The sequence below is a fragment of the Centrocercus urophasianus genome, unplaced genomic scaffold (genome assembly GCF_019232065.1).
Source record: "Centrocercus urophasianus isolate 14NV4802_14NV808 unplaced genomic scaffold, USGS_Curo_1.0 seq_24, whole genome shotgun sequence".
NCBI lineage: Eukaryota > Metazoa > Chordata > Aves > Galliformes > Phasianidae > Centrocercus > Centrocercus urophasianus.
This window is the reverse complement of record NW_024884800.1, coordinates 16,876,962-16,901,955: the sequence shown is the minus strand read 5'-3', so window position 1 is coordinate 16,901,955 and position 24,994 is coordinate 16,876,962. Positions and strand designations below refer to the sequence as shown.

General features: G+C 41.0%; 1 protein-coding gene across 1 annotated transcript in view; it reads right to left on the bottom strand.

Annotated features, from left to right (window-relative positions):
* IL1RAPL2 (interleukin 1 receptor accessory protein like 2) overlaps window positions 1–24,994 on the bottom strand; it is a 332,687-nt gene that overhangs the window by 122,876 nt on the left and 184,817 nt on the right. The window contains exon 5 of the mRNA XM_042825057.1: window positions 22,014–22,167. Coding sequence (XP_042680991.1) covers window positions 22,014–22,167 — 154 coding nt within the window. The remainder of the gene's footprint in view (window positions 1–22,013; window positions 22,168–24,994) is intronic.

The window sequence follows — 24,994 nt, the reverse complement described above, 5'->3', positions numbered from 1 at the left end:
TTAATTTTTTTTTTTTTAATCATCGTCAACTCATTCTCTACCATTGCGGACAACATTTGCTCTGATGGTACTGATCACAACCACCTTAAAACAGCGGAAAATTCATGGCCACCAGAACCAAAGGCACCTACACCCTCAGGGAACGGTCATGCGTTGTTGCTTTTTAATTGTTATTTAATTTATTGATACACTACATAAAGGATATACACGTATATGCAGTGCAGGCCTTGTAACTGAACCAGAGCTTACACAGAAACTCATTCTATCTTTTCAAGCTCTGTTATACAGCAGCAAGCATGCAAACCTTTCACAGCTTTCCGTAGCATTCAGAATGCAGACTCTCAGCAAAGAAAAAATGCAATAAAATACACAACTGCTCTTTATCTCCATGTGCGAAAGCCAAGCTGCCAAGTACGTATGTTAATTACAGGCTAAAAAGCTATATGGCTTCCTTCAGATCAACTAGAATCTTACATAATTGTTTTGAGCAGATGATTATGTGTCTGCTGTAAAGGAACTCAGAAAAATTACATTATTATTCAGGAGTCAGCAAAGTAATTACATATTCACAGAAAGCTGTGCGTGCTCTAAGAATGGAACGATCATGGTCCGTCACTGCTCCTGGGCTACATGTACATACTTATTTAACACTTCTGGCTCTACTGCCAGAACTCAGAGGACTTTGAGTTCCAGTGACCACAAGAAGAATTCTGTATTTCTTCAAGCTACTTTGTATTTCATTACAAATATCCCCCATGATTTAAGACCATCGTCTTTCAGAGACAACAGAAGCAAAGTGTCTTCCTTTTACATTTACACATGGACTGTTATACCAACCAGAAATATATTTTTTAGAAAGGAGTTCTGCTCAAATCACAGTGGAAATAACCCCCAAATCATACAAGTGAATGCACACCTTTAATAAAGTGAATACAGTATTTTTCCTGCTTCCTTCCTTTGCATTCAGATGCAGTGGATTTTCCAAACTGAAAATAAAAAAAAAACAGTACTGGTCCTTACTGTGTGTAATGGTTTCCTGAGTGAGCTGCACCATTGCTTGCTACCATTCCAAAGTTATTCCTTGCACTGAACCAGTGCTGTGCGTCATAGCTAACTGCATTCATTCAAGCATACTTGCTATGCACAGGAAAAGCTAATGCAGGTGTTCAGAGCCTGGGCAAACGAACACCTGCTATATGATAGAAATTAGGTTAAACCTGCACCCGCCTGCAGACAAAGGAGCTGATCCTATGGGTATAATGCCCTGTTCCTGTGTGTTTTAGCACAAGCTCTTAGAAGGCCTGTATGCTCTATATTTCACACACTTGGAGGCAGCGACAGGCAGCCTTTTTCAGCACCCATCCCCACAGTTGGTATTTTGACCTGCTGGGCAATGTAAGTGGGAGGAACACCAGAAGAGACAGGAATGGTCCAACAGAGGGGCGTGAGAAGTCATCAGAATTACTTAAGATCTCTGAGCTGGAGGGACGGTTGTCCCTGGCACGCAGTAAAGCTCTTATCACGTCATTCTCCAATACAAGCAGGAGAGAGATAGCATTCGTAAAAGCAGCACTTTCACTGTTGAGTGAAACATGAGTGTTCTCTCACTGGACTCTAGGAACTGCAGCGCTGGATGGAAGCGCAATGCTATGGGAAGCACCAGGCACAGACAGAGCAGGCTGACCTCCTGGTTTCAGAGCCAGAGCTGACACTTGCTCCAGCACAGGCAGATGCTCTGAACCACAACCTTTCTTTCCAATATTCACTTGATCTTTTATTAAATCAGCATGATAATATCAGTGTGAATTCCTGTTGTTTTTGTTGTTGTTGTTCTGTGGCTTTTTTTCCCCTCCAGAAGAACTCTGAGAAAGGAATCCCTTCCACTGAGCAACTGGTTCAAAACCTTTTGTCCCTCTTTAGCCTTATACTAAGTGACATGACACCAAACACCCCTAAGGAACATAACAGGGCTAATGGAATAGTCTCAACTGATCAATCTGTCAACAGAAGCCCAAGATCCAAGTGCCCTTCTTACCTTGCTTATTGTAATTATGAATATGAATTATAGCTAGGAAAGAGTTTCACCCTCTTATTAACCTTGACATTATCTTTAGCTAGTTAGTTCCATGCCCACACTGAAGTTTCTCATAAATCTTGTACCTAATATTTCCTAGACACCTCCCACTATATGAGATGTGTTTTACTTTCCATAAAGAATAAAGACTCCCAATGATCTTGACTTTTACAACAGTCTTCCAAAAGCCATTTCTTCACACCTTGTACAGAATCATGTAGTAGCTTATTGTCTCCTACTTTTTTTCAAAAACTAATAAATCTACCAAATAAAGTAGCCTTTAACAACCAGAGAACTACAGAAAGACATACAGGAGTATGTATACATGTACATACAGTGAGGAACACTTCATATCTAATGCAACGTTCCTCTGCTCTCAAGTCCTTGTCAGGATGTACTGCTGTACTGGATTGCTCCTGGCAAGCAGTTTGCTAATGCCACACTTGGCAAGCAGCTTTGCAGAAGACATACAGAAAACAGGAGATACGTAACCTCAATTCATAGCTGTTTCAGAACTTAATTCTGAATTAAAGAGGTGAGAAAATGATGAGAATCAAAGGAAAGCACATTTTAACACAATGGAAAGCATAACAGTGACAGCAGAGCAGCAGTCCTATGCTGCAGTAAGTAAGGGTTAACTCAAATGCAACAGCTGTAGGCACAGAAATAAAGGATATAAGCTGCTTACCTTCAGAATGCCTCAGGTATGCAGGGATATCTAGCAAGAAATCCTTACTTTCACTGCGAACCCTTAAATGAGGTCTGGGAAGGGATGGCTCCTGGCTCCACACCTTCCCGTCACTCAGCTGCATTGCATGCACCTGAGCTCCCCTGGGTTGGCCCTGCCAGGTGCTCAATCACTGGTTCAAGCTGTGACAGCATTTCAGCTACACACATGAAGTCGGACACTCAACTAGTCTCACTTTTTGAAAATGAAATGATCAGTTAATGGGTGGTGGAAATCAGAATGAAGTTATTTCAGAGCTGAGAAATTATTTGCTCACATGTATTTTATTTTATTTTTAAAGATATTTCTTGTAGCTAAGATCACATGCCTCATAACAAGAGCCTTTCCGCAAAACTCTAGCTATTACATGCTCCCTGTGAACACACCATCTTGGCAGCAAGCAAAATTTCCTGCAAAAACTCATTCAGTAGCCTTCAGATTTCACAGACAGCTGTGGGGTTTACTTTTCCTCTATTCTTACCCTGGTGGAATTCCCTTCCAGCAACGTGAATACAGACTGTGTCCACACTATTAAGCTTCACTGTTGCTTAATAATGCAGAAGAGATCTGTTCATCAGGTGTCCAAACGAGGCACAGCCACGCAAAAGGGCTGAGTGATACTAACTGACTTCTATTGTTCTGCTCCTGTTTTGTTCCTGCTTTCTCTTGAATCAGTGGAAAAGTTCCGAGATAAGCTTGTTGCAGAAGTGATGGATGCCACCATCGTTAATTATTCCTCCCATTACAAGGCGTAGTATAAATCACTTTTTGTCTGGTGACTGTCGCACAGAATTTGTAGAGCACAAAAGGCACTGCAGATCTATGATATGGCTCTGCTCTTCTCGTTACATAAGAGATAAAGATGTGCGTATTTAACAAACACATTTATTTTAACTCAATGAAGACAGGCCTGATTCAAACACTAGCACTTTCTGAACAGTTTCTTCTATTATCTGCAGTACTTGGTACACGAGTACAAGACAAGTTTTATTTTCAACATCGCCTTAACAACAGAGCATGCTTTTTGCCATTTGTGCTTCAAGGATCTGCAGCTAAAAACACCATTCGGAGATGAAACTGCTGCATGAATACACTTTGTTCAATCCAAGAGCCCAGCATTCTTTGCTGTCATCAGCTCCATAAGAAAAGCTTCCTTATTCAGAATGTATTGACCCAGCATAAGCTTCAAACATTGTTTCAAGTATTTGGGATTAGAGGACATTAGAGAAAGGGTCTGTATGTTTTACAGTGACAGTGGCAGCCGCTGTGGTGTCACAGCTAGAAAAGCTGCTCTCTGATGCACTGGCCTCATGAGGAAGATGGACCTTGCAAAAGTTTTGATATGCACTCTGAAAACTCATTCCAAACCAAAGCCTATAGTGCACAACTGCCCCTAAGCATTGTGCCTAAACCTCATTAACTTCAAGGAGAATAAAACATTTATGTTTTGCTTAACAACAACTGACCATTGGTTAAGGGATGAACAACGCACTCATGCTTAACCTTGATCCCACAGAAATCCGCTCAGGCCCTTGAGTACCTTCCTGACATGTCTGAGCAAAGGAGTTACGAGTCACAGTGCAGACTGGAAAACAAAAGGAGCTCAGGGAGGGCTACTCCACACATGGAGCTAAGGAGTAAACTCAGGTATGTAGCATCATTTCCACAATACGAAGCAGACCAGACATGAGCACCTGGCACCACAGTATTCCAAAGCCCTACCTGTGTTTTAAAATGTGAGAACCTTCAGATTCCTAGAGGAGTGAAAAGGTGGTCCAGAATTCAAGCAGATAAGTTATTTTGCTGTTAAAAAGCAAACAACTGCTCCCTCCCCTTAGTCTACCTTCTGAACAAGCTGTTCAACACTGCATACATACTTCATTTGTTAAGTTCTTCGGGGGCATTTTTAAGTGATGGGGGATTTCACAAATGACTTCCATTTTAGAACCTGGAACTTGACTTGAACTTAGCTGTAGATGAAGGCCTTTGCTGTGATATGCTTCCATAATTATGACCATGAAATGAAGCAGCAAAGTCATTTGAGACTAGTTCACTGCATGATAGCCTTCACAAGCAGGCTGAGAATGTTTCTGTCGGACTGGAACAAAGCACGGCTCGGAGAGCTTGCTCCCCATGGCAAAAGAAACTTGACATCCATCAAATATTCACCCTTCCATAGAAATGGAAACACTTTTCAGCCTGCTCATCTAACCTGTTCCTTTCCTAATTCTTTAGCCCCTGAATCTGGATGGCTGTTCTACAGCACTGCCACATCTGCACGTAATGGACCAAATGCTCCAATGTACAGTGGCAGAAGATGAATGTGCATATATTATACTTGATTAACATTAATGGCAGCCACTATTGTATTTGACAAGCATTTGTGGAAGCCAGACCCTCTCTTTCAGATGGCTGGACCCCCTGTGACACAAGGGAGGGATCCAGGCAGGCATGCCCACAGCAGTACAGCAGAAGGGGGGAGAGAAGGACGCTCCAGAGCTTCTGTTCTTCAAATTCATCAGAGTTGGGCCAAATTGCTATTAGGTCAAAGACTACTTTCAGATAAAAACAGCTTAATATATATTTGTTTTTGCATCCCAGATTTTTGCTACTGTCTAGACCAACTCTGCTAGTTGGAAAATGCTTTTATTTCAGTTTTATTGCAATGGATTTCCTGCAAGCCATTTACTGTTTACCCACTTAGCTACTTTTCTATCTCCTACACACCTCAGATTACATGTTGTCACTTTCAGCCTGCCTCAGTAGGTACACATTAGCCCTTGTTATGATAGTTACAAGTACACATACTAATGCACATACAAGGCTGCACTTTTGTGCCAAGTCAGTGACTTATAAATCTCCCCCCTTCAGGATGAAAATTCTCAGGCTTGATCAGAGAACAAAGTTTATGTTGCTGTCACCATTACAAGAAAAATATCTGCTCGAATGCTCTTTTTTAAGGTCAGAAACACAGAACCAAGGTCAAATTTAGAAGTACTATGATAACATTCAAAGCCCAGCACCAACCTCCCATGAATTTACACCATGTTAAGTATCCATTTAAATGAATTTGTTCTTCCCACAAACCAGTATAAAGGATACTGCAGCCAACCTGCTTGCAGATCAGCCTCCCATCTCAAAAAAAAAAAAAAAACAACAAGAAAACTGAAGAGGGGCTGTAAAAAACAGCTCACACCTCCAAGTGCAATCTTAGCACTGCTCCCCTGAGCACATTATGGGCTATAGCCCCCAGTGAGCACTGCCTGCAGAATTGGCATAGCGTGCCCAGGCAGCCCACACCGCTGTGCAGATGCAGCATCAAGCCAGCACGGTGGCATCTGTCTTGTGCTGTGGGACAGCATCACACCCTCAGAGAGGGAACAGAGCACCCTGTCTTCACTGCTTTGTATTACATGCACATTCTGCCTGCAGGACAACCCTTGGAGCGATATACAGCACACAACAACCACCCCATCACTACAGCTGTGCATCTGTTATGTTGACAAATGAGCTTCGAATAAGAAATTGCAGGCACGTGTTTGCAGGTGGCTCCATCTCTCTCCCAGTCCTTGCTCCCAGTAAAAGGAAAATGGCACTTATATTTCAAAAGTGCTCCTGCTATGGAAAGGTTTATGACAAACCCTTCAAATAATGATTATAGCTAGAAATTGGCACACTAGGTCTTCAGATGAGAGGAGAACAATCACTCTTGTTGTTACTCATGTTATCTCGCAATGCCCTCTCCCGGTGCAAGGTCCTTGGCATCTATGAAGCTGAACCTAAATGATCAGGAGCAACTTTTAATACCCATCTCAGCAATAAGCAGCTGGGAATGAACTAAAAAGGCCCTAAACAGTACAAAACAACACTGTCTCCTAGATTTTTACTGCTGGCTTGCGCCAGTTGAGGCATGGATTGCTTTAGGCACCTGTTCTTGCCCCCTCCCACCAAGTCCTCGGGCTGATAAGAACTGCTGATGCTGGGTCACCGGCTACAGCTGCTCTTCTGAGACCCTCCTGCACCCTCCATGACAGCACAGCAGTAGGGCTGCAGGTCCTCAGCTAGGCACAAAGCACACATTCAAATGCAGCACCTCGAATGCAATGTGGCAATGACCTCTGCTCGGGTTTAAGTCTAATTGGGTTCAGGTAGAAAGGGCACAGCTGTGTCATGGATGTGAGGACTTGAACTGCCACTTTCCATACTGTACATGTTTCTGAGCTTCTGGGATTTGTCTATAGCTTATATTTACCACACACAAGAATAACAACATTTGCTCTAATTTAGGCATCTTTGCTTGAAGATAAGGATCTGCATTTTCATTTCCTTTTCTTACTCTCACAATGTACACCCAGCAAGCTGTTTATTCACTGAGCACGCTACCAGCAGTGAAAGCAGAAAAACACCAATGTCTGTGAATTAAAGCAGAAAAACACCAATGTCTGTGAATTAAAGCAGAATCAGAGCTGTAGAAGTACACTAAGTCAATACCAATCCTCACAGGAAAGAAACATGCCACGTGGTGCACAGAAATAATGGATAGTATTATTGAAATGTAGTATTTTTATGAAAAAGAGCTGTTTTCATATTTTGGTAATAATTTTTCATTCCACAGCTCAGCTCTTCTCACCCCTGGATACTTAAAAAAAAAATCCTAACATGAAAGGTTGGTATTTGCGCAGCATTAGGAAAAAAAATGAATTAAAATCCCTATCTGTCATAGTGAAAGCATGAGAAGGACTCAGAATGAAAGGAAGGGGATGTCGTCACAGGTCCTGGAAGATGACAAATAGCTTCAGGAAGGAAATGGGCTTAACGTGGAATGGATGTACGTATCTGGTTTGGTTTGGTTGTGCAGAGGGACAGAGTTAAGAAGGAAGGAGGGTGGGAGTAGATACACAGTACACAGCAGTATACTGCAGATCTGGGCTTGAGTATTTTCTTCCATGTTTCTCTTGAATTTTCACTGTATGTCAAAGTAAACAGCCCCAATTATGCTCAACTGGATTGACACATACAGAGCTCGAGGCTGAGGAGAAGAATGTTTCAATAAGCTGTTGAGTTACTGCAGGCACGAGGACATGGAGTTTTAGTCTCGCTTCATCCTCCCCCTGACATCTTAAAATGTTGAGCTACTGCCTGCACTGCTGCCTTGTTTCCCACGCAGTCTGCAAGTGAGCAAGGAAAAGGTACCTGTTTACTGCACAGAATCGTGGACTTTACAATGACAAATACGTAACCACATAGTTGCAGTAAAGGCACAATTACCAGGTCAGGAACTGTAACACAATCTATTTAATTCTCAGTTGGAAGATGTGAGGCTGCTGGTCGGGACAAATTGGTACGTCAGGGTGCTGCTGGATGGGGTTTATCATGGGGCACAGCAAGCTCCTCGTCCAACAATGGCTGCATGATGCTATCAGGCAGCGCCGGCACTGCAGGGAGCTTTGCACACACTGGGACAAGTTATAAATTCCTGTCGCCTTCAGCTGAAACCCACGTGTCAGCAGCACAGCCAGCGAGGAGCACCTCATCTAGATGTAAGAAGCACTTTTCTTACCCCAAAGAAAAGCTGGTGCAGCAATGCAATATTTAAACTCTACAAAGTCCTTATTAAATGTGACAGCAACAGCTGTAGCAGCTAGAGCACTGGCAGAATGGGGGAAAGAAATTAAAGCCCTTCTGAGGGCTAGGAAAAGAAAAGAGGTACAATTTTACATGTCGAAACAAGGTCTGTGCTGATGGGAAATAGAGGCAGGGGGTCAGACAGCCAGAGATCTCAGGTGCTGAGAGCTATTTGCCCCACAACACGGAATCACCTTTAATTCCTTCCAGTGAATATCTTTTACATTAAACTAATGTATAGAATTTCCACTACTTATTCTTAGAGCTTGTTAGGACAGATTAAGCTCTCCCCACATTATGAAATGCAGCTGAAACATCCCTTAGAATTTATGAAATGCACAGTGCCAGTAGTGATGCCAGAGCACTGAGTAGTTATGAAGAGAGTTATTCATGTTTTCCAGAAGAGAAAAAGCAGAAATCAGAAATAAAACTCACAAAAGTATTTTCCCTATATGCAGAACTACACTTCATGTACATTTTAGACAAGCCCAGCTTCTGTGACTAGTTTTCCAAACGAATGCACAGGCCATTACCCTTTAGAGAATGGTTGGAAATATTTCCGTGTTTTACCATGCTCCTTCAGCCATGTGGGTACAACCTACAGAAACTTGGTTTGCCCCGTATGGAAAGCCTCTAACATAAAAAAACCAAATTTTTCTTTGGTAAATATCTTTCAAATAAACAGTCCCAAGTGAATTAACTTCAATATATGAGTAAACTATGAAAACTTTTTTTCTTTTTTTTTCCTTTCCTCTGCGTAGGTCTTGTGAAACTTGACAAAGATGAGGACATAACAGGTATTTCATTGCTGGAGGTCTACTGAGACAGCACTACCATGTCTCTATGCTGATCTCTATGCTGCCTTTCCTTCCCAGCAGCAGACTTGGATCACTGTGTTTCAGCTGAGTTCCAGCTCTGTCCAAAGCGTCCAGTGCAGCTTTTCTGTCAATCGATGGAAAAAACCTTTTAGCTAGGAAAACTGACTCTCTCCCTCTAGAAAGCACCACCGAAAAGACACATGTTATTCCAGAATAAAATTTTTGCTATAGAAGGAAAGAAGTAAGATGGGAAAATACTAAAATTCCTCTTTGATAGAACAATTTTTTTCAGATAATTCACTTTCTTAATGAACATCATGCTTCAGTCAGGTTTTTCACCAGTTTCAGAAAACTCAACTAAGTACCAACCATGGGTATTCTTCTACAACAAGCAGTGTTGCACCTCCACAGCCCTTTCCTCTTGTACTATCAATGCCGTGCTAAAAGAGTATTGATCAAGCTGTTCTCATTCCTATTTTATTTACAAATTAAGTTGTCTGTTTGGAATACCCAGTGTCCCAAAAGAAGTGCAACTGAAATGACGTCCCTAAATCAGACCACTCCACTGCACCCAGTCACATGGACGTACACACATTCAGACTACAATATTCTCCTTAAAACACGTTCCCTAAATACAGCTGCTGAGGGCACTTGGAGGTGACAGAGCTGTCAGAGCCTTGGCAGGATCATGCCTCCCTTGTTCCAGATGCACCTCTTTCCAATTTAGAAGAAAAAGAAGCATGTCAGTGTATTCCAGAGAAGTCATAAGGGCATATGTAGCTTATGGCAATTTGGTACCTTCCCTGTCACAAACTATAGCTGGCGTGGCCCAGGACAGGCAACTCAATTATTCACAACTGGATTGCTGATGTGGTGTGTTCTCTACAAAGCTGAATATCCACCTGGTGTTTGGATTTAGTCTGCCCTGATATAACAAGAGGCTTTTTATTATCTCAAGCCATCAAGAAATTATCTTGGATCAATTCCTGGCAGATGTGTACCTGCTATACAAGAGAGCAGGCACTAGCCAAGATAAAATAAAATCAGAGACCATACAATGCTTAACTGGTAGAACCAGTCCTTCTGGTGCAGAGCTAGGCTGCACCAGAACAAAAACCAGAGAGGATAAGAACAACTTTACAACTATGTTGTTCATTAATTTTACTGTTTAATTAATTTGATTTGCCATTCTGCACATGATCTTTCCTGGGTGTTTTCAGAACACTTCAGCCCACAGGGCTTGTCATAAACAATACCTCTGAGCGCTTTTCATTTTAAGCTGAAGAAGATGAAAAGTTAAATCACTTACTGTTCCCTTCCCATTGGTTGCAAATTGATTTTATTTACTGAAACATGCTTGCATTGCAAAAACCACTCCACACATATAGTAAATAAGTCAGTAGATGAACGTCGAGTGTAACCAGTAGCAAGATCCTTTGAAATAAACTGCAGCTATAAACACCTAAACACAAATTTAGCTGAACACTTCATTTTTCTCCTGCTTACAAGAGGTCAATCAATACCACCAAAGACAAAAAGTAACTTGGTTGGCGCTGATAAAAGTTAAGAATTTCATCCTGCAGCACTGTATTAAAGGCAGCTAGGGTACTTAACGCATCAAACATATTTTGGTCTGTCCTTTCAACTTTACAATTGCAGGCACAGAACAAACATCATTGAGTTATTAGCTTCAGTCTTCAGGCGAGCATCATAAGAGTAACATCAGAGCCTGCAGCAGTACCACAATTGTCAGATCTCATAAGCTAAACATGGTCTGGCCAACAGACATGGAATAGGAAAACCTCTGAAAATCACTTAAGTGAAGCAAAAAATGCTGCTGACAATTCAGTAGTGGGCACTCTTCCTTCCACAGAAGAACTTGTCATCTCAGACATTCATCCACAACTGCTACGCAGCATAAACCAGCTTTGAAAGGCACCAACATTGTGCAGAGAAAACATAACCCTGATCTCCAGCTGCAGTTACTGCAGTTCACCTATTAGAATTCCTCCAGTCATTTCAAAGGAGCTTCCAGTCTGCTTTCTGTGCTCACACTTCACTTAGGAGACAAAGCATTACTCCAGATTTGCAGTTTCTCTGGGAGGATGGGAGGGCAGCATTTCTAGTGGGTAAAGCAATCTGCTCACTCATGTGTATCTATTTTACCATTAGCAAAATGTCTTCAGGGCAGTGCTGCTCTGTGCCCGTGCATCTATCTGCCTGTTTATTATTGATAAAGAAGAATGGGCGTCCAGTCTACATTTTTTGTGATGAAGGAAGCCTCCTTTATACGGGAAATGAAAATGAACAAGTTTACCTCAGTGGTTGTACTTTACCTCACTGTTGTGGGCAAAAGCCCCACAATCCTATCATTTACACTCAATCACCTCCACTAGTCTACACACAGTGCATTTTGAGAACGTGGCTCAAAGAATAAAAGGCAGTTCTTAATGGTGGAGCTCCTACCCGACATTTAGTATACAGTTTGTGATTCAGCAAGCTACAGCTGCTGTGCACAACAGAGCAGAGGATAAATGAGCAACCCATAACAAGTGCAGAAGCCTTGGCTGTCCTCATCAGTAAATCTGAAATACCAAATAACCAATACTACAAATTGCTGATTTAAGGCTGAAAACAGTAGGAAATGTTCAAGAACATGCTAGAGAACTGGGGGGCATCACAGGTCAATAAAATCTAATGCTATTTGCCATTCTAATTACTTTCCATGTTCACGAGCTAGGAAAGCAGTTTGTGAAGCTGTAGGGAAAGCGCCAGGAGTACTGACACTATATATAATTCATAGGCTGCAGCATATTGCTGCATTTCTCAATGCCCTCAGAACTTACACTTTCTCCAGGAAATACAGAGATACTTAATACTTAATGTTTATCTTCCAAAGTCATTTTTCAGAAGCCCAGTATTAACAGGTCACTCTGGTGGATGGAAAAGCCATCGATCTGGATCATGTGAGGGACTGAAAATGAAGGAGTTTTACCCTTGCAGATATATGGCACTGTCACTTCATCAGTGACACAGTTGATACAGCTTGCACAGATGGGTTTGTGCATCTTCAGACACTGCCCAGATCCCCAGTTGGCTGACTCCAATGAGGCACTCTTGAAACCAGCGCTTGGGTCAATTTATCAGGACCTTGTTGGGTGTCAGGTGAAAAGGAGATGTTAAAAGACAGAACATGACTGTGTCACTTCTTCCATGTGAACAGACACCCACACCATATTGGTACCTCACTCTCACTTGAATTTGCCCACTGACTCTTTGAAGATGGAAATCCCTGCAGATTTATATGGGAGGTACTGCGTGGTCAAACAAGTGCTCTGAAAGAGGCAGAAAAACTGCTCAATTTTCCAAATGTGGCCAAAAGAAAATGTCTATATTTCTCTTTCTGGATCACAATCTATTTTCCTGAGGTTGTTAGGAAAAATAAAAGTCACTACTTTTATTTTATTTTATTTTTTATTTAGAAATTTTTTATTTAGAAATCGCGGGAGGGCTTTGACCACAGAAATGTGCTTAGATGTCCACAGCTGTTAATGGGATGCTGCTAACAACTCAGAATCTGAGCTTTAAGATAAATACTGCAAGAAACACAAATTAATATTTGCAAAACAAGGATCTTGATAAATACTAATACAAATCACATAAAATATATCAAGAGAGAACTATTTTTTGGCACTTCCTACATGTTGCTTTAAATAGACTGTTATTTCTTCAATGTTTTGAAGAACTCAGCTGTGAAATTCACTTCCTGGTCTTTTAGTACAGCATTTGTCAGCACTTAACCCATTTCTGACTAGGTTCCTGCCAGGAAAAAAAAAAAAGATTTCTTTAGACAATCAAAATACTGTAAGATTTAATGAATCATTTTTATGAAAACTTAGCAAGAAAATGCTAAGAACAGCATCTCCCAATAACGGACTTTTAAAGTCTGGAACTCTCAGCAGAAACTCAACTTGGCTGGGTTTTTCTCTGTTTTCACATTTAATAACAAAGCGATTCCCTGACTTTGTCAAGATACTGCAACCAGGGAGGAGGGATGAAGTCTTGCTATGGATATGTGTAAGCCACAGCTGCAAGAAGATGTCACATCTGATGTGACACACATTATACCTTTTAAGATGTCAACATTAGAAGCAAACAGAGAGGATTTTCTGTTCCAATATGCGGCATCTCTCCCAGAAGTGCAAAACTTCTGCAATGTAACTTGTTCACTTTCAGATCTCTTCTCTAAATTAAAAGAAGGTACCTTGGCAGTCAGCAACCCTGCTCACAGCAGGGTGCTAGAACTAGAAGATCTTTGAGGTCCATTCCAACCCAGGCCATTCTATGATTCTATGACTCTGTGATTCTATGAGCCTTTTCATAGAACTACAGTTACAAGCAAGATGCTTTTCTCTTCCCTTTTTGCTCCTGTAAATACTGCCCTCCCCAGCAATATTTTATTCTTGATATTTTTTCTCTTTATTCTCTATTTTGAACTAAAATATTATTAAAAGTCCTGAAACAAAATAACATTAAAATTCGTTTTGAAGAAATATAGAAGGCCTTGCAGCCTTTACCACTCTAAGCACAGTCCACTGGCCCACTGCATGATTTAACACTATAAACTTAAAAGACAATAGGAACAACTGTGATTATCTCAATAGCTTCTTATCCACTGCAACTGCTTAAGCTATGTTTGATGAATATCTGAAAATGCCTAATTTATTTTGAGCTAACCTATTTTGGTTGTTTAATCACAATACTTAGCTTGTGACACTTTGGAGATGGTAGCTGAAGCCCACTGCAGAGTGCAGGCAGACCTCAGGAACCCACAGCAAGCCCCCACCTCCCCACAGCCCCTGCAGCTTGAGATGCCAAGGAAACAGGGAGCAAACATCCACCCCCCACTTACTGTGGGCACCTTCTGTGCAGTCATTTGATGTCCATATTACAGAGTAAGGGAGGGAGTTAGGGCATAAAAATAAAAATACCTTGTTAAGTACAAAATTGGGTTCGTACATAAAAAGGGACAATGGTCAGATTGCACTCGAGCAGCTCCCTGTGGATTTCTGAAGGGCAGAAGCTGGGCAAGTTGGGCCTTCATCTGGAAGCAGAACATTTCCTGCCAAGAAAGAACTCCAGATGGAGACTCATGTGGGACACAACGGACACAGGAGCCTTTGGCTAAGAGCAGAGAGGGCTGCCAGGTACCAAGAGTGCACTGAACATTGTTCATAGAGGGGAAGAAAGGGTAAAGCTGCCAAGTCAGAAGACAAGGGAAAGAAGGAAAGGCACGCTGCTGGGTCCAACAGCTGCAGAACCCTCAACACCATTTTAGATGTCTTACAGGGTTCTGGAGAACCTTCAGCAAGGGAGGTATTTTAATTGGAGATCTGGAGCTGAAAAAGCAGCTCTCTAGAAGGAGCAGCTGCTTCCAGGAAAAGGCAAACAGCTTCAAACGCAGTGTTGCATCCCAGTCAGCACTGGCCATGTGAGTATGGGAGCAAACTCCAAGGCCAGGATAATTCCCACCATACGTGTCACCACACTTTGCTTTGAAGAGCTTTCACTCCCTTCATCAGGTAAATTCACAGGCTCATTGAAGGCTCTCCTTGAAAAATTTTCTACTTTGAGACAACTGGTATTCTGATCTATGTTTGAAAAGATCAATACAAGAGAGAGGTGCCAGCATCTCTCAGCAGTACCAGTGCCCCAAAACAGCCATGAAAAAAGCTCTGCACTCCAAGCATCTCCTGGATCCCAGGGACTAGGTGAGATGCGCAGTGCTGTTAGTAACTAGAGCCTGCATTTGGTGAAAATCCTGTCATTTCAAGAGAAATTCCCTGTGAATTATTAATTCCAAACATTTTCTGGACAGGAACTATCAAAATATTTAACTTCAGGAATGAAATCCCTGAAATCCCTGGAGGCATTCAAGGCCAGGCTGGATGTGGCTCTGGGCAGCCTGGTCTGCTGGTTGGTGACCCTGCACAGAGCAGGGGGTTTAAACTATGTGATCGTTGTGGTCCTTTTCAACCCAGGCCATTCTGTGATTCTATGATTCTACAAAGGTCTCCAGTAATATACAATACTAGCCATATGTATTACTAAAAATTACATACACAAATTAAAAAAAAAAGTCACTTGACAAAACAACATTGAAAGTATAAAATCTTGCAAGATTTGTTATTTAAGTTATTGAAGAGAAATAGATGTTATTTCCATGCAGGGCTGTATTTAGCACACTAACATCTTATTCAATTGATGACAAAATGGTGTTAAAAACTGTTATTTCATCCCATGCCCAGAAAAAAGGCTCTGGAGCACAGACCATGAAGTGACAAGAGGAAGGTGATGGTGCATCCCCCTCCTGCAGGAGCTGGAGGCTCTGCGCTCCCTGCACAGCGCGGTGCCAGGCAGAGATGTCAGAGTTTCTCTGGATACCAAAAGCAGTACAAATGTATTAACTGGCTCTGTTGAAAAGCTCCTTCCGAGTTAACTTAGAAATCCCTGCAGACCAGAGCTTTGTGCAAGAGGCCCATCCTTAGTACTGTTCCTTTTCTTCAAGAAACTCTGTTGAATATGTTCAGTTTATGCACTTTTACTCCTTAGCTACCTACTCTTTTAACCTGTGTCTTATGTTGCCCCTGCTTTTATGTATATTCAGTTCCCACCTGCACAGCGATATTCAGAGCTCAGTGACCTTTTAGAGCTAAACTGGGTGGTTTTTCTTTGGCTAAGTTACTACTTAAGCAACACCGAGGCATTTTATAATTCACTGCAGATTTGCTGAACTGCTTGTGATAAAAGAGACTGCTACTGGAATAGAATCATAATGACATGGTTTTTTCAGCAAATAATAATACTCACATTTTACATCATAAAAGTAAATCCCTTAATAAAGGTGGAACTCCAAAAATGATATTTCAGTTCAAACAAACTTTTGACTTACTTTATTATTATTTTTTTCCTATGCCTTCTCTGCAAACCAACAGCAGCCAAAAATGTTGTCAATCAACACATCATTTCTGTGATTACGTTGATTATATATAATAGTTTCTCTACTGTGAAGTGTTAAGGCTTAGGGTGCACACACAGATTGCTGCAGGTTTAAGTTTACCACTGATCAGCACTCATTGGTTCCTGTCAATGTGTCATTATCTTCTGCCACAAAGGCTGTGAAATAGCCCAGTTCACACAGGGCTGAAAACACGCAGAGGAGGAACTAGCACAGAACACTGGATGTACTTTTTGGGTACCATCATTTTCTCTGGTAGCTTCGCTCTGCCCATGGTGCAGATGGAGAGTATAACCAATTGCTGGCATCCTTAAATCCAGTTCACCCCTTTCTTTAGCCATAGAAAATCACCATCAATAGCTCGTGCTGAATGGTCCCAAACACACTAAAAAATCTAGCAACAGCAGCAGGCAAAATTTGAAAATTGGGCAGTGCAATGAGATTGGAAAGAATTTAATTGAAAAACTATGAGCAAAGAGCAAACTCAGGCAGAGTCATTCAATTCATGAAGCCAGGTGGAATAATTTGTCATTTAGGACAGTCAAAACAAATATTGCCGTATAAATGACTTTTAGGAACAGCCAGACATTTTAGTAGTTTGTAAGAAGAAAATGATGGAGATGAAGATAGAGTAGGGCTCAAAAGCAACTCAGAGGTCTGCTGGACAGAATGGTTCAGTGATTCCCGCACGTCAGGCCAATCCATCACTGGCACTTTGTGAAATTGGGCAGACAGCCACCTTCTGCTGTCAAGCAAGACTTCACAAATCATATCAAGGCAAACTCTTCCACCAATACAGTCGTCCATGGAAAAGCATGGCTCTGCCAGACAGCCTCACCTGCCAGGGGGGTTCTGAGTTGTCCAAGGAACTGGGGCTGGCTCTTTGCTCACAAGGACCTGCCTTTCCCTGGCCTCCTGCTCGCATCCACTTACATCTCTTATAGGCCCGTCTCCTCACAGACTAGTGTTCCAAAACACAAAAAGGCGCTGAAGCAACAGGCAAACATAACAGGTGTATTTCCCAAAAGCTATCAAAACATTCTTATCTGTCAGACAGAAGGGGCTGGCTGGCCCAGAGAAGGCAGGAGGTTGCTAAATTGCCTTTCAACACAACATGACTTCTTCAGGTTTTCAGTAGCAGTATTAATAACAGTAAAATAATTTAATTGTTCCTTAATAAATGCTGGCATTTGTAAATACTAACAGGTGTTAAGATAATGTATCCAACATTCTCAACTATCTGGAGCTGCATTAAAAAAATTAGAAGTTTTGGTATTATTATCTTCATATTACTATGCTTTTGTTTTTGTGTGTGTTTGGCTTTTTTTCTTCCCAATTTGGACATGCTCTAATTTACTCTCTCAGTAGAGACAGACATTTTATTCACTTGTCAGGTTCTCACAGGTGCTAAACTCACAACAGAAATGCCAAAAAGTAAAGTGAAGAAGTATATATATATATTTTTAAACAGACTGAAGTTACATGTTACTTACTAAGCGATAATGCTGTTGTCATGTTTATTCAGAGAAAAAGGCTGACAAGACTTGTTTCACATCTGTCTGCACAGTATAGCAAAACCATGAATAACGAGCGATGAAAAAGCTGTTTTGTTGACAATCTATTATTCCTAAATGCACCCAAACAGCAAGATGCAGCCATTGCTTGTTAGCACTGTATTGGAGCTCAAGATTTTCTCTCCATAAATACTTTGTCTCTAAATATTTTTCAGATGTATTTTAGGCTGCAAGCCTTTTCTTTGCAACCCCAAAGGACGCTATCATTGTCTGCCATACCTCAAACCATCAAACCCACACAAGAACACTGGTAGCTATGCCCAGTACTCCATTTCTATAAATGACGTTTTCCTTTTTTGATTTATGCTCCTTTTTCTCTACTATTACAACTCTCCATCCTTTCTCAAAATAGCCAGACATTATGTTGTTGGGTTTCAGTTTTCATCTACAAGACCAGTGAGCTTTTTCTCCTGAACTGTGTCAAAGTTTTCTTACCAACCAAGAGTAAGAACTCTAACAGAGCCACTGAGATCTTCCATTTCGGCCTGCAAAAACAAAAAGGCAACACTGGAGCTGAGGAAAACAGTTCCCAAGGATTGGCACATGCTGTCCTTGCAGCTCCCTCCCTGACAGTCACTCCAACAGCTCCCTCACTTTGGTATAGGAAGGTAAGGCAGCACCTTTTCATAATTCCAATGTCTTCCCTGGAAGCTTGCTTAAATAACGATTGAATCACAGAGGTGTAGAGGTTTGCTTCTAATTCAAAGCATCACCTGGCAGACTCTATTTAACATAAATGCTTAAGCAACATAGCATGAATACCAAATAAACAGTCATTCTTTGCTCAGGCCAACTTTACAGGGCCAGCAGGAGCCCTTGCTGATGGTTACTGGGAGACTTCACCAAACAGAAGACATGTCCATTCTCCTGCAGAACACAGCAACCAAAGTCTGCCTGAAAGTGAGCAGCAACTGTTTTCCAAAGACTAGCAGGTCCTATCTGTTGCATAAAGAGCCTTGAATCTTTATATGACCTATGAATTATTTTCTGGATCTTTTAGTTTCATTAGATGCAACCTTCATCCAGTTCCAACAGCTGAACATAGTATACATATCCTATACAAGTTTTGCTATTTCTTCCTATGTTTTTCCCTTTGGACACTGAAAGATACTATCCTGAAGAGTACAAACATGGCAGCTCTGGCAACACAAGGAAAAGAACGCATGAGATCATCTTCTATCACTTGTCTACACATAATTCCCACAAAAGCAGACACTTGCAACACGCTTGCAGGCAGAGAGGACTGACATTATATATATCTCCATTAACTTAACTTACTTATTTCAAGCAGTGTACGTTTTAGAGAACACCTGAAAAGCCACAGGGAAATGAACCCAAGTTCCTCTCTATACATGGCAGAACTGCTCCCTTGCTTGAGAGAGTTGCAGGGTTGCCTGTTTCACTGTCAGAATTACTCTTCAATAACAATTTTAGGTTACCATGGCTGCTGGCAATGGCTAACAGCATCTCGCTGTTCAAAATCCATACTGTTAGTGAAACTCAGGCAGCTGTGCTTTTACAAATGCCAATTCAGGCATGTTAATAATTAACTGCAATAGAAAAAGCATTAGAAAGTCCCTGAAGAGGAAAGAGCCTCTGAAATTAGCAGGCAAGACCCTTTTCTCCACATCTGCATTGCGAGCTAGCAGAGATAATTCTACCAGGGCTTTGCTGGTAAGCCTTCAGCAGTATTTATGAACAGTGATTTACACAGAGCAGCAGGTTCAGCAGCCTGAGCTCTGGTTCCACCCCGGCTCCTCCAGGTACAGCCATGTATTTTGATGAGAACTCAGTTTTCAAACAGGCAAATAATGGGGCCCAGTGCACCATTGATTCCAGTACAAGACAGACATGGACATAATGGAACAAGTTCAGTGAAGGACTGCAAACATGATTGAGGAACTGGAGCATCTATCATACAAGAAGAGGCTGAAAGATCTGAGGTGGCTACACCTGCAAGAGAGAAGGCTCAGGGAAAACTGATCCATGAGCAGAAACACCTGTGGGAAGGTGCAGAGAAGGTGGAGGCAGACTCCGTCCAACCATCTCAGAGATGCCTGGTGAAAGAATAAGAAGGAACAGGCAGCAAGCTGCTATATGATAAATTCTGTTTAAATGTAAGAAAAATCTTTAGCCATATTGTTCAAACAAGTCCCTGGTCATGCCATGCACCTGCTCTCAGCCTGTGATCTCCCTGCCTCAGGACCCTCCAGCTGACCTGACCAGCACCACTCAAGTGACCCTCTGCAGTTTGCTTTCACACCCTGTTCCCCCGGTAAGATAAAACCACCCGCATAAAGCATTCACAGACCAGAAACAAGATAAAGAAACTTTACAAAGCACCAAGCTTTATGATAACATGCTTACACAGTCCTGTGTGTTACATCTAGCTCTTATCAGTATATACAGATCATCACTTACATAAACTTCCTAGCCTATTCCACATACAATGAGAGATTCAACTGGCAAACACACAACATACACCATGTCTCCCAAACACTTAAATCAGGAAGAAGTGTTTGGTTAAAAATTGCCTATCTTTTCTAAACATAGAGATGATTTCTACTCTGCTGCTGTGGTTGTAATGATGAGGACGTAACACATAAACACACGTGCCTTTATGAATGAGGGGAAATTTAATTTAATGTGAATTCCACACCAAATTGCAAGGGAACAAACTCCTGGTTCTCAAGCATCATGCAAGATAGAGAAAACGTTTGCATATGTCATATTTACAATTTTAATAATCCATATCATAACATCTTCTTAATAGACTGAAAAACTTTAACACATACTACAGTTATTTTAGGACAAAGTCATTAAATTGTGAAGTATTAACATAACACACTGTTCATATAATAGAGAGAACACATCACTTCTTGCAAGGTCATGATGAGAGGCAGAGCAAGCTGTTATTTAAAGAATATCCATCATCTGGAATTGAATTAGATGCATCTCATTTTCACTTTGTCAAACTTAGTTCACATTCTGGTTGAAGACCAGCACGCTACCTAGGATAGCAGCTATCCACAAGGTAGGTATTATATCTTCATCTGACAGGCCTGGGGTCAGGTAGGTCAAATCAATATTTCAGAGATCTGTCCACAGTCAAAAATGGACAATAAAGAATCACATGATATATGAGTCTGGCATATAGGGAAAATAACTCATTTAAAACAGGGAACAGTGATAAGAAAAAAAAAAAGGATTTCATTCAAAATAGAGGGAAGAACTGTATTTCAAGAACACATAAGAAATACCATACTGATTAGTTCAGTTTGATACCAAAGAGTAGATTTCTATTTGTCACTGCTTTATGTAGGACTGCATTTTAATTTGTATGTCAGACAACAGACAAGAAAACAAAAAAAACAACCATTTGTTTGTATAGTTGTGTGCAAAAGGTTGGGAAAAAAAAACAGTTATTTTCAGACACTTGCAATGTTCCACAGATGCCAAAGACAAATAATAATTATAGATGTCATACTGCACAGTGGCATGGAAAGGAATCAGGAATATACGGATAGGCAATACGTTCAATTTTGATACCTCACCAAAAGAAATGGAAAAGTCCCATTCCATTAAGTAGACTATTACATGGACTCAGAAACAAAATGCATGATCCCCCTGATAAGCATGTTCCTTTCCTCCTACAGTCCAGTGTTCCTACTTTCAGCCTAGGAATAGGTTGTGCCACACTCTGCAGTAAAGAAAACCTAGAGGAAAAACTAAAGGAGCTGACCATCATAAATTAAGCCAAAGATAAAAAATACGGAACAATAAATTCATGACTCAAGACATCTCTTTTGGCTGTGTTTAATTCCAGACAAACCTCACCAGAAGTTTCTTCAGATAGCTTCACTTAACCTCTCCTCTATGTTAATATTAAAGGTGCAACTGGAATTGGAACTTTCTCCAGCATATGGAGTGAGCTGATGTCTGTCTTTCATCTTATAATTTGAATCTCCAGGTTTTGCACGGAACAAAAAGTAGGAGCAATCTTCTGTGAAGTTCTGTAAGTCTGGACCTAAATTTCCCCTAGTCTGAAACTGCTTGGTTACTGAGATTTGGTTTGGAATTTCTTCTACCAAATATTTGCCAACATGTGAATATTGCTTTCATTTATTATAAAACTTTTTTTTTTTTTTTTAAATAGCCACAAAACAAAGGTTCTTACCAGTAACCTTCAGCTCAACCGTTCTTCGTATAAGCTTGCCTTCAAACTTCAGTTCACAGGTATAATTTCCTCCATCTTCCTCCTGGACCTCTTGTATTAGAAGTGTATTTCCCTTCTGAATTACAATGCTTCTCCACATTTTTGGCTTACATTCCTGTGGAATAAAAATTCATTGCTAAAATTACCCAGCTTGTATGACATAGGACTGTGTTGTTTGATCAGATTTTCAGTATTATATACATATGTAAACAACCATCTCAGCATATTTTGCAATTCAAATTTGAATATAATTTCAGAAGGCATAGAGATCTGAAACTGGAATTAATTTGAAGACAGAAATTAAACAGAAATGCTTTTAAAGTTCAGTAATTCCCACTGTATCACATGTGCCATGTTTAATATCTGATGCTCTGAAGCAATGGTTAAGTATCTTCTCATTTCGCGACGAACAACTGCCAACACGTTTATTTTAAGATGGACCATTAAAATACATCTCTGTTTGAAGGGAGTATAGGCAACATCTGTTAAGAGTCAGCCTGGAGACAAACTTCACGCAGTCACAGCCTCATTTACCAACAGAAGAAAAAGGAAGAACAGCAGCAGTTTTGTGAGCAAGATAATTCAAGAAACCCGGTTTCCTTCTGGTCCCTGTGTCCCCTCACTGGTTTCTCTCGCATCTAATGAGGTGTGAGCTCTGATTCAGCCTTTTCCTGTAACTGGGTTCTTTGCAGTATCACCCCCAAGTGCGTCATCTCATGGTGTGCACGGTACTGACAGTCTGCAACTTTCACCGACTTTCCCAGCCAGACCTTAGTTTAGGTTCATTGCTATGCATCGTGGTCCTGCTGCAGTATTTGAGTCCTTCTGCAGAGCGTGCAAGACACACAGCTTTCCCCTTCCTAATGTACTATGATCCTTGCAGCCAGCTCTGTTCCCATCCGCCATCATGGTACTCACGACTGAATACCTCTTGGAATGCTCTGAACCAAATGTATGGGCACAATCTAATCATTTCAAAATGGTACCTTCAGAGTATATGTTTATTCCTTCTTAGTAGCTTTAGCATCGAGAATGTACCACCTGTGAACAAAACCATGCTTTAAAGTTCTCTGAAACGCTCCGTGCTCTGGTTCATTCTGCTGCCCAAAGTACACAAAGCAACACAATTAGGACCCAAGTACCTTTAATGCAATTTATTTCCTCTCTCTTGAGCAGGCAACACAGAACAAGCTCTCAAAGCACAACTAACAATCTTGCAATACCATCAGCAGCAGGCTCTGCACTTTCAGCAGCCTCACAGTCTCAGAGATTCACCCCAACAGCCCACGTCTACGTCCCACTTTCTGTTTGTCTGCAGCAGTGTTGTCAGACACACAGCAAACAAAGCAGAACAAAGCTTTCTTTTAAGGAAACAAACAAGGAAACACAATGACGTGCAAATCTGCTGTATGACAGAAAAAGATCAAAATGACATAAATATCCTTTTTTTTTTTTTTTTTTTTTTCCTCCTGAGACTCCATATATGCTCCAAATCCTCAGTGTCAGATTGTAAGTTAAAGGAGAATAACGGGTTTGAAAAGCGAGACTGTGAGCTTCTCGCCTTGCATCTGGAGGCACCAAGACTTTTATCCTTATCTCTAACAGGTCAAATTCAGTTTCAGTATAGTCAAATAAAGAATACCTAAACCATGCAATCCCACTGCAGGTCTCAGCTTTCATGCTATCTACTGTTCTGCAAAGTCCCTAACATTGCCTTGCATGGGACCTGTAGTTAACAGCGCTGAACGGGATGATCTGAACCCGGATCCTATCTACTGTGCTAAAAATCAGAGCTTATTTTTGTTGCTGCATGACATTGATACGGTTTGAGGTTTATGTGGGAAACAGATCTGAGCAGGAAAATGCCCTTCAGACCCCTTCTGATCTACAGCTTTTAGACCTATTTACAAAGCAGAATGGAGTTGCATCAGCCACCTACCTGGAGTGACTGAATCTGAACACTGACGGGCAAAGAACTCTGTTCAACCCTAATTTAGGAGGAATACAATTCCAGGAATACACACAGCACGTGTATTTCAAACATGCATCCTTGCAGAGCAGCACTAGAAGGCCCTGTCATAAATATGTTACCAGTTTTATGTTCTGTATATTTATTTTTAAAAGTACACAGGTGAAGAACCTAAAAAAATGCATTTTTTATTTGCTAGCTGATTTTTTTTTTTTCCTGAAACTGTTCTTCCTGTTAAAACCCACTGATTCAATCATGCCTTCATGCACACATCTGTTTAAAAACAACATGCTTATACTGCTTGTCAAAACAGTTCTAATGAGTGTAAGGGAGCAGTGTGTGTATCAGTGGCACTAACTGTGGAAATCTCTCCAAAGAATTATTTCACAGCCAGAAGTGAAGTTCAAACTACTGTTAAAACAAGCCCTGATAGCAAATGTTTTATCATTCCTCACTGGGTGTGTGTGTGGAAATCTATTCAAGCATAATTATTTTAAGAGCGTATTTAAATTACAGTTAACTCCCTCTAAATTGATGCAATTATTGGCTCAGATTCATTAATCTCTCCATACAGAGAAGGCTTCTGGAAGGCAAGAGAGCCCTGCAAACCATGAGCTGTAGCATTACTGTCTTTGCTGACAGTGGTTCACCAGTCACAATCCAAATTCCCCAGCTACCAGGGACTGACGGCTTCCCTCCACAAGGAGAGAAATTCACATAGAATTTAATTTTCAGGTAACTACAAAGGAGGAAACCTCAGAACTTCCTCATATATACTTCTCTTCTATTCTATTTTGGACAACTTACACTCTCCCCTGGAAAATCTTCTCTAAACAGTTCAGCATAATGGAAAGCAATTCCCTTCCAACAACTCTGCAGCAGATTTACACGGGAAGATGGCCAATAATACCTTCATCTACACATTAAACTCAATCACAAAGTCAGAGGGTGATAAGCTGAAGACCTGCTGTAA